This window comes from Rattus norvegicus, chromosome 20 (genome assembly GCF_021556685.1).
Source record: "Rattus norvegicus strain SHRSP/BbbUtx chromosome 20, alternate assembly SHRSP_T2T, whole genome shotgun sequence".
Lineage (NCBI taxonomy): Eukaryota > Metazoa > Chordata > Mammalia > Rodentia > Muridae > Rattus > Rattus norvegicus.
In genome coordinates, this window is record NC_141553.1 from 3,294,936 (window position 1) to 3,305,660 (window position 10,725).

Sequence of the window (10,725 nt, forward strand, 5' to 3'; positions counted from 1 at the left end):
TCAGTGGTAGAGCGCTTACCTAGGAAGCACAAGGCCCTGGGTTCGGTCCCCAGCTCCGAAAAAAAAAGAACCAAAAAAAAAAAAAAAAAAAAAAAAAAAGAGCACTGACCGCTCTTCCGGAGGTTCTGAGTTCAATTCCTAGCAACCACATGGTGGCTCACAACCATCTGTAATGAGATCTGATGCCCTCTTCTGGTGTGTCTGAAGACAGCTACTTATGCACATAAAATAAATGAAAGTAAATCTTAAGAAATAAAACAATTGGGCTGGAGAGATGGCTCAGTGGTTAAGAACACCCGACTGTTCTTCCAGAGGTCATGAGTTCAATTCCCAGCAACCGCATGGTGGCTCACAACCATCTGTGAAGAGATCCGATGCCCTCTTCTGGTGTATCTGAAGACAGCTACAGTGTACTTATATATAATAAATAAAATAAATCTTTAAAAAAAAAAAAAAAGAAATAAAACAATTATTTTAGGAGTTGGGGATTTAGCTCAGTGGTAGAGCGCTTGCCTAGCAAGCGCAAGGCCCTGGGTTCGGTCCCCAGCTCCGAAAAAAAAGAAAAGAAAAAACAATTATTTTAAAAAAAGAAAACAGCCAGGTATGGCAGCATACACCTTTGATCCTTGTGCTCCTGAGGCAGATACAGGTGGATCTCTGTGAGTTAGAGGCCAGCTTGGTCTGTACAGCAAATGTCAGGACAGCCAGGACTACATAGAGAGACCCTGTCTCCAAAAGATTTACTTAATTAATTAATTAATTAACCAACAGTGAGCCCAAACCTTTCTGGCATCCTACCCTGCCGTGTGACCTCTCATTCAGTTCTTCCATGGTGCTCAGAACTGGGCAGATGCTGGACCCAGGCTCTTGAATTTTGAAAAACAAGCTAAAAAAAAAAAAAAAAAAGAGCTAGAGACCTGTGAGCTAAATTGATCTTTACCGCTACACATTCCCAGGTCTCGGGTGTTTTATTATAGCAATGGAAAGTGAACTGATGCAAATATATTTGAGGGGCTGGGGTGTGGCTCAGTTGCTAGCGTGCCCGCCTGGCATGCACGGAGGCCCTGCGTCCCACTCCTGCACCACATAAAACTGTACACGGTGGTGCACGCAGGTCTGCAATCACAACACTCGGGAGGCAGAGGCAGGAGGATCAGGAGCCCGGGGTCATCCTTGGTGTGCTAGTCAGGGTTCCTGTTGCTGTGATGAAACACCATAACCAAAGAAATTTGGGGAGGACAGGGTTTGTGACACTTGCATATCACTGTTCATCATCAAAGGAATTCGGGTCGGGAACTGAAACAGGACAGGAACCTGAAGGCAGGAGCTGATGCAGAGGTCATGGCGGGGGGGGGGGGGTTGCTGACTGGCTTGCACAACCTACTTTCTTATAGAACCAGGACCACCAGCCCAGGGATGGTATCATTCATACGGACCCTCCCCCATTGATCTCCCATTTGAAAAATGACCTACAGGCTTGCCTTTGGGACCATCTTATGGAGTCACTTTCTTAATTAAGGCTCCTTCCTCCCTGGTGTCTCTCACTTGGGTCAAATTGACCTAAGGCTAGCCAGGACACTCAGCTTCCTAGAGAGCTCAAGGCCAGAATGAGCTACATTAAATCTTGTCTCAAAAATGAAAATAATATATGTGTGTGTGTGTGTGTGACTTAGTCAGGGTTTCTATTCCTGCACAAAACGTCATGACCAAGAAGCAAGTGGGGAAGAGAGGGCTTATTCAGCTTACACTTCCACCTTGCTGGAATCAGTCAGGACAGGAACTCACACAGGGCAGGAACTTGGAGGCAGGAGCCGATGCAGAGGCCATGGAGGGATGTTACTTACTGGCTTGTCCCCCTGGCTTGCTCAGCTTGCTCTCTTATAGAACCCAGGACCACCAGCCCAGGGATGGCTCCACCCACAATGGACTGAGTCCTCGCCGTTGATCACTAACTGAGAAAATGCCTTACAGCTGGGTCTCATGGAGGCATTTCCTCAAGGGAGGCTCCTTTGTCTGTGATAACTCCAGTTTGTGTCAAATTGACGCACAGAACCAGCCAGTACAATGTGAAATTTTTATATATATAAGTACTCTGTTGCTGTCTTCAGACACACCAGAAGAGGGCATCAGATCTCATGACAGATGGTTGTGAACCACCATGTGGTTGCTGGGAATATGAACTCAGGACCTCTGGAAGTGCAGTCAGTGCTCCTAACCACTGAGTCATCTCTCCAGTCCTATTGTTTTATAATACCAGAACTTGAACCCAAGTCCTCACACATGGCTAAGTGAACACTACCAGTAAGCTATGCCCCACCCCCTTCTCCCTGTTTGAAATAAGGTCTGATTAAGCCTTCAGCTCCTTCTGTATCCCAGGTCGTCCTCAAACTTGTCATTTTTCTGCTTCAGGCTTCCAAATAGCTGGGATTACAGGCCTAAACCACTAGGCACACTTAGCAAAAAGTGTCTAATTGCCTTTTCCAGTTTTTAAAATTTACAATTTTGTGCATGCATGGCATATGTGTGCAGATGCATGTGCCACAGCATGCGTGTGCAGGTCTGAAGACAATTAGGGGAGTTGGTTCTCTCCTTCCACCTTTACATGGGTTCTGGGGATCAAACTCGGGTTGCCAGCCGTATGGGGCAAGCTCCTTTACCCACTAAGCCATCTTGCTGGCCCTTTGCCATATCTGTTCTCTCTGTTTCCTCTAGAAACACCTGTCTGGCAGGTGTCCCTGGCTACCCGAAGAGACATACTGGCCCTTGGCTGATTTCTCTAGCCCCATCCTCACCAGCCATCAGTAATAAGCCCTTTCCTGAACTGGCCATTAGGGAACCTTAGAGTTTGGTTTCCAGTTTTGAGGCAACATACACCACACCAACCCTGCCCAATTTTGGTTTTGTTATTTTGAGACAGAGTCTCCCTATATAGCTCTGACTCTCTTGGCGCTATGTAGACCAGGCTAACCTTGAACTCACAGACACTTACCTGCCACCACCTCCCAAGTGCTAAGATTAGAGGCACATGCCACCAGGCCTGCTCTGCCCAAATGTTTAACATGAACCATAGCAGAGGCTAGAGGACTCCTACGTAACTGTCAGTTTCTCCTGCGTTTCTTTTTTTTTAATATTTTATTTATTTAATGTATATTAGTACATTGTAGCTGTCTTGAGATACACCAGAATCTGTTACAGATGCTTGTGAGCCACCACATGGTTGCTGGGAATTGAACTCAGGACCTCTGGAAGAACTGTCAGTGCTCTTAACCACTGAGCCATCTCTCCAGCCCTGTCCCGCGGTTCTTATCCTTGGAGCCTCTGAGGGCTGTGCTCACTGGCACTGTCTGGTTCAATGACTCTTTTTAAAAAGAGATATTATGAGGGGCTGGGGATTTAGCTCAGTGGTAGAGCGCTTACCTAGGAATCGCAAGGCCCTGGGTTCGGTTCCCAGCTCCGAAAAAAAAGAACCAAAAAAAAAAAAAAAAAGATATTATGGGCCAGAGAGATGGCTCAGCGGTTAAGAGCACTGACTGCTCTCCCAGAGGTCCTGAGTTCAAATCCCAGCAACCACACGGTGGCTCATAACCATCTGTGATGGGGTCTGATACCCTCTTCTGGTGTGTCTGAAGACAGCAATGGTGTACATACATAAAATAAGTAAATCTGGGGTTGGGGATTTGGCTCGTGGTAGAGCGCTTGCCTAGCAAGCGCAAGGCCCTGGGTTCGGTCCCAGCTCCAAAAAAAGAATAGAAAAAAAAATAAGTAAATCTTTTTTAAAAGAGAAATATTTTTAAAAAGAGAAATATTATTTATTTAATGTATATGAGTACACTGTAGTTGTCCTCAGACACACCAGAAGAGGGCATCAGATCCCATCACAGATGGTTATGAGCCACCATGTGGTTGCTGGGATTTGAACTCAGGACCTCTGGAAGAGCAGTCAGTGCTATAACCACTGAGCCATCTCTCCAGTGAACCAATGACTCTTAGGTAAATGACAAAAACAGATTATTACCTGCAAGCCTGCTTGACTCTTAAGGACCCTGAACCTGACTTAGATCCCAGGGCATCTGTGGTCAGTTCAGTGTGAAGCCGCCAGTTCTAGACTAGAAGCTTCAGGCACTTCGGACTCGGCACCTGCTCCCTCCTTCCTAACGAGGGCAGAGATGAGTCCCTTTTCAGAAGTTGCAAGAGCCTTGTGCATGAGATCTTCCTAGAGGGACACACACACACACACACCCATCTGTCCTTCCTGGGTCAGTGTCTGCCACAAGGCTCTCACCATGGAGCTTGGGCTGAGGAGGCTGAGGACACTGTGACTTTGTCTGTCACAGGACCTTGTTAAGTAGGCCAGTGAGTCACCAGGCTTGCTGCACTCCCCACACTGGGATGTTGTCTTTCTCACCCCACCCCCAGCTCCCAGAACACCCAGGCTCCTGCTCAGCCTTCAGGAATCTTGCTTGGGCTGGTCCCAGCGTCCCAGAAACTCAAGATGGGCGCTTAGGGCCTCCCAGAGAAGATGAGGCACACTGACGGAGAAGAAGGGTGAGAGAGAAGGAGAGGATGAGGGCTTTTTGGAGGGAAGAGGGAGGGAGGACTCCAGTGTCCGTGGGAAGCAGAGAGGGGATAGATTTCTCGGAGGGGAAGGATCCAGCCGGCAGACAACTCTCTGCTGTCAGTTCAATGTATATTTATTGTTTTACTTCTCTGTGGGGGAGGGGTAACATAGGAACGGCTGAGACAAGTTAGGTATGGGAATGGGAGAGATGGGCCCTCTAGAGGCATGGGAGGTGTACCACCCAGGTACTAAGAAGAGACCTAGGACTCCAAGAAGGCAAAAAGTCTGCACAAAGTTCACAACGTTTATTGAGCCCTGTCCAGGTCCAGAGAGAGCCGGGGAATCTGTGCCAGAGTCTGTGGATGCCCCGGGGGTACACACACGCACACATACAGCAACACCTGTGCTTCGTTCGGGTGAAGTGGCAACCAGGCAGAAAGTGGCATGGAGAGCTGGGTAGGGGGAGGCACGGGTGTGTTTTGGAAATGGGTCTGGTAGGGCGCGGTGAGACTCATGATGCATGGTGGGAACCCAACGATTTAGATGAGGGCTGGAGGAGGCGTCGCTGAGAAATGCACTTTGGTTCTCAGGTGACTGATTGGATTTTGCCTTAATCGGCAAACCGGCAGAGGCACGCTTTGACTTATCCCAGCACCCAAGGTTGAGGTGTGCTTCGAGGACTTCCCAGTCAAGGACTTGAAAAAGTGCGTTTCCAGGCAGGTAATCGGGCAGAGAGGGCACCCCAGTGGCGTGGTGTGGAAGCACCAGGAAAGGAGGAGGAGGAGGAGAAGGATGGAGTCCACCATTTCGAGTGCCGAAAACAGTCAAGAGCATCATCGGGCTAACTGCAGCACGTGAGGCAGCTTTCCCGGGAGGAGGGTGGGAAACTGGGCCCCTGAACGTCTTCCAGTCGGGAGGTGGCTGGCAATTGGAAAATAGCTCGCACGCACGGCTTAAGACTTGTCAAGTGGCTCGCCCTGTGGCAGAAAGACTTGGGGATCCATTAACTGGGGCCCCAAAGGCTTCACTTGGGTCAGAATGTCGCGGATGGAACGGCACGGCACTCTTCCAGGGCTGTTGGGGCCACAGGGCTTGAGAACCACTGAGGGGACAGGCTGAGGAGAGCCATTCAGACCCCCATTCAATGTGGAGGAGGGAACAGAAAGGCAGGGGTAGCCGGAAGAGCTAGATTTGCTGCCGCAGGGCTGAAGGACGATTTTGCCAGTGGAGACGGAAGAGCTTCCCCCGCTAATAGAGTTGGTGCCCGGTGAGGAGCAGGGCCCCTGGGAGGCACCACCACTGCAGGGGTGGTAGGAGGTACTGGAGCCGCTGGAGGTGATCTGAATTCTCGTACCAGAGCAAGGCCCCTTAGAGCCGATCGAGCCAGTGCCACAGGGCTGGACCCCGCCAGAGCCCACGGGCTGGAACACTATGCCCGATGGGTAGGCATTGGAGCTGCGGCTGGGAATGATGGGATTGCTAGAGAAGTACTTGCCCTCAGAGATTGGGGGCCCAGCGGCAAAGGAGGGGGACCCTGGCGAGCCTCTGATAGGGTTGTCCTTAGTGAAGTAGCCCACGGGGTAAATTTTACCCCCACTGTAGGTCATGCCGGGGACCAGATAACTGTCGGCAGAGCCACCTACCACCTCATAGCCGCCATAGGGTTTCTGGACAGAGGTGATGGGAGGGCAGGGCTTGCCTGAGGGGCCACCATTGCTACAGGGCATGCCTTGAAACCCTCCAGGGCCACCAGAGCCATGTTGCTCCACCACCACCACTACAGGTCTCTGGCCACCCGAAACGGTGTGGGAACCGGAGATGTAGGGCCCTGAGTGTGTGATGACAGGCCCCCCGCTGCAGGGAGAGTCGGGCACGTTGGAGCTACAAGGCCGCTGGTTGGAGCTGCTGCTCTTAGAAGTATACGAGCCTCCAGACTGGACAGTGCCTGATGTCAGGCGGGAAGAATTGTCATCCGTCGGGAGAGCAGAGCCATTTCCTGGTCCCTCTCGGCTGCTTCCTGAACTTCCGGACTGGGAACTACTGCTTACCCATTGAGAACTGCTGCTTACCCATCTTCCTGACTGAGAGCCGCTGCTTCCTGACTGATAGCCGCTGTTTCCTGACTGATAGCCGCTGCTTCCTGTCTGAGAACCACTGCTTCCTGTCTGAGAGCCGCTGCTTCCTGTCTGGGAGCCGCCAGAACCAAAAGAATAGCTACTCTGGGAATACCCTGTCCCTGGTTTAAATATCAAGGATCCTGAAGAACTTCCCTGGGAGCTGCTGGATCCACCCTGGCTGCTGATGCTGCTTGTGCCTCCGTGGCTGCTGATGCTGCTGGATCCACCCTGGCTGCTGATGCTGCTTGTGCCTCCGTGGCTGCTGATGCTGTTGGAGCCAGTCTTTCCAATGAGACAAGGGTCATTCGGAGAGGTGATCCTCGTGGGGTCCTTACAGGGGTCCGAGAAGGGCCCAATGCTCTTAGCCAAGGTTCCTGGGGATAAAAGCAACGATCTGTCAGGTCCTTTCTCACCCATCAGCCCCATACCTGACATCTGCCCAGTATCCCCCTAGAGGAACCCAGGCAAGTTCAGAGGTAGAGGAAGGAAACCCTGGCTATTGTCTATGAAGGAAGTGGGGGTGGCAGGAACAGGGAAGTTTGGTTGTCCAAGCAGTGGGGGATGAGTCGAGGAGCTCATAGGTTTCCAAGAAAAACAGATGCTGGAAACTCTGACGTGGTAGGTGTTGAAGGAGTCCCCTTCAGATAGTTGGGAAGGGGACAGAAAAAGTCAAACAAGTGGGGAGGCTGAAGCTTTGGGACAGGACGGAACAAAGAGGCTGGATTGGAGAGATGGGTTAGGAGCACTGACTGCTCTTGCAGAGGTCCTGAGTTCAAAATCCCAGCTCACGACCATCTGTCATGGGATCCAATGCCCTCTTCTGGTGTGTCTGAAGACAGCTACAGTGTACTTATGTATAATAAATAAATAAATCTTTTCTTTTAAAGGAGGAAGAGGAGGAGGAGGAGAAGAGGTGGCAGTGGGGGCAGCCAAGCAGGGTTTAGATGCCTTGGCTTAGCATGCACAAGTCCATAGATCTGATGGGGAAGGGGGTGCTGAGTCAGGAAGGAAACATATGAGCCCAGGAAAAGAGAAAGGGAGAGCAGCTTACGGAAGAGGAGCACACTTAACAGTTGATACCCAACCACCAACTCCCTAGCGAGAGTCCAGTCTGGATAAGGGGTGACATCCCTGCTTCTTGTCTCAGCCGTGGCCATACCAGTAAATCAGGGTGGGGGCCGGGATGTGGGGGCACTCACCTGTTGCTTCAGAACCTGCCAGTACCAGTATGACAGGACACTGCTGCACCCTGAGCCACCCATGTTCTCACTGTCCCAGCCCAGGGACAGAAGTATCAGCCCTCCTCCAAGCCACATGACCATTATCAGTCTCTCTCCCGGCCCGGCCTTCATATGCACCCGCTGCCCCCGTTCCCCTCCACAGTGACTCTTGCTACCTTCAGTCATCCACTGACTCCGCTCCCAGCCCTATGCTCCTTTTCCTCAGTCCGTCTGCACAGCTCTCACCTAAGTGCCTTCTGCCCACCCCAGCCCCTTCAGAGCTACACATCAGCAAGTGACTACTAGCCTTTTCAGGTTTATGTATCCAGAAAGGCAAAGTCTGCCGTGGCTCCCTTCATTGTCACCATGAAGACCATGTGACATCTCTCTGGACCGTATGTCCGAAAACAGCAAACTAGACATCGAAGTGTGTAATTAATACTCATGCAGACAGCTACCACCAGCCACCTCCCAAAACCTCATCTTAGAAAGAAAAGCTCTGAATGCCAGACGGTGGTAGCACAAACCCTTAATCCCAGCACTCAGGACGCAGAGGCAGGATCTCTGAGTTCAAAGCCAGCCTGGTCTACAGAGTGAGTTTCAGGACAACCAGAGCTACACACACACACACACACACACACACACACACACACACACACACACACACACACACTAATAATAATAATAATAACAACAAAAGAAAGAGAATAAAAATATCCCTACAATAAACCCTCCCCTTGCCTTTGTCTCTTTACCCTTAACACAGACCTCACCAGCCGCCCATCCTGGGCTCAGAATCCTGGATACCCTGCTTCTTTAAGTGCAATCTCAAGTCCGTTTTCTGACCTCTCAGGCCTTCTGGATCCTCAGACGCAGAGTGGGAATATGGAGTCTATCATGTCTATCTCAGAATGGCAGTGTATTTAAAGTGCCAGCTACAATGTAGCATTTAAAAGGCTCTGAGCTGAGGGTGGTACAAGCCTGCAATCCTCCTAGCTCTCAGGAGGCTGAGTCTGAGGCGAGGCTGGGCCTCAAAGCACGACCTTGTGTCTAAAAAGAAGAAAAAGAAAAGAAAGAAGAAAGAAAAGCAAAAAGGGACCAGAGGACCTAGATCACTTAGCAAGCATGAGGGCTGGGGTTTAGCTCCCAGAACCTCAGTAAAAATAAATCCATAAGAAAAATAAACAAGTTAATACATCTAAAACGCTTGTGAAGGAGAGCCCTGAAAATGGTAGCGATTGTTATTTCTGTAAAATGGGCTGATTGTGTCTTCTGGCGGGGCTGCCGCCGTTCATACGGCCACCTAGAACTTCTCTGGCTGTGTCGTATGCATTATTTGAGTCAGGAACTGAATGAAACTGGATGATGTTAACCTCCCCTCCAGGTTCCAGAAACAAGCTCGGAACGTTTACATAGGGCTTGGAGAATGGCTTGGCGGCAGAGCACTAGCCTGCTCAGCCGCCCGTGGAGCAAAGAGAAGAGAATTCGCCTGCAGTGACCACACAGAGAGGGCCAGGCAGGGATGAGGAATAGTCCCAGATAGAAAAGTCAGAGTCTCGAGCTCTACCTGTGCTCTCCTTAGGCCCTCTCCTGGACTGGATGCCCCTAGCATCCCTGGCCTATGGTCTCCATCCCCTACTGTCCCCTTCCCAAGGCCCCAGACTCCTACCTGGCAGGATGAAACCGGCCATCAGCAATGCCATCAGCCCGTGCCCTCCCACACGCCCCATCCTGGGTGCCCGAGAGGAACCCATTGTGCACCGTGTGGCCTCCTGACTGACAGAAGCTCTTGGGCACCGGGACCTTTATGCCGGGGCTGGACATTCTCTGGGCAGGAGTCACTGTGGGGAGGAGGAGGGGTGGAGGGGGAGGCTGCCCCAGGGAAGTTGGTGTGGCAGGAGAAGTTGAGGCAATCCAGTGTCCCATCTGCCTACTCAGCAGAAGAGGTGGCTGCAGTGCAGGGGACCTGAAGCCACTGGGCTCTGTCCCCTACCCCAGCTGATCTTCCTGAGCTCTTCATTACCTAATCGAGAACCAGGTGCTCTGCCCTGGGGCCACCTCCTGGAAGCTGGCCACTCTCGCCCAGGGACCCAGTCACCCTACTCTTTCCTCCCTGGCTTGCCCAAGGCCCATCCTCCCAGCATCCCTCCATCGAAGAACAGTGGACAGTGAGGCTTTCCCCGCTGGCCCTGAGAAGCACGCTGCCTACCCCCTCTCAGCCCACTATGCAGTACAACTCCCCCGGGGCTCACGCTGTAGCTCCTACCAGCTTGGCTCCCCGAGAGATTCCATGTCCCTGCCTTCTTCTCCTGCCTCACATGGGAAGACCAGGCCCCAACTCTGGACTCCCCTAAGGCCACTACCAAGCACCATCCCGCCACCAGCCCGTTGAAGTGTCCCATTACCACACAAGCCTTTATTCCTCTCAGAATAAACACACTGAAGACACCCACACACCGAAAACCTGAGGGTTCCTTTCTGGGGTCTCTTGGGTCAACCAGGGTGGGGTTGTGCAGTGGGTACCAGAGCTTGGACTAGGGAGAGGCCTGGGTTGGGACCCCTGTCATAGCTGGGCCTCGGTGACTCACGGGCCACTCACAGTCCCTATCCCATGGTAGTGACCCAGACTAAAGGAGGATGAGCAAGAGGCCAATGAGGCTAATTGGAAAGGTGGTGGCCAGGAGGCCCATTAGCCTGCTCCTTGGCCTAGATGGGCAAACAGAAAGCATCTGAGGTTTGTGCCTCAGTAGAATAAAAAACAACCAGACCAGCTCCTGGGTCCCTGAAGGGCAGGACAGAGCCCTGGGATCCACCACCACCACGAGGAAGA

At 51.6% G+C, this 10,725-nt stretch overlaps 1 protein-coding gene across 1 annotated transcript; it reads right to left on the reverse strand.

Moving 5' to 3' along the window:
• Positions 1–4,844: 4,844 nt before the first annotated feature.
• Cdsn (corneodesmosin) lies at positions 4,845–9,676 on the reverse strand. The gene is given in 2 exon segments (NM_001399511.1): positions 4,845–7,049; positions 9,565–9,676. Coding segments are annotated over 2 exon segments (1,623 nt in total). The 5' UTR covers positions 9,650–9,676; the 3' UTR covers positions 4,845–5,511.
• Between the last annotated feature and the right edge of the window lie 1,049 nt (positions 9,677–10,725).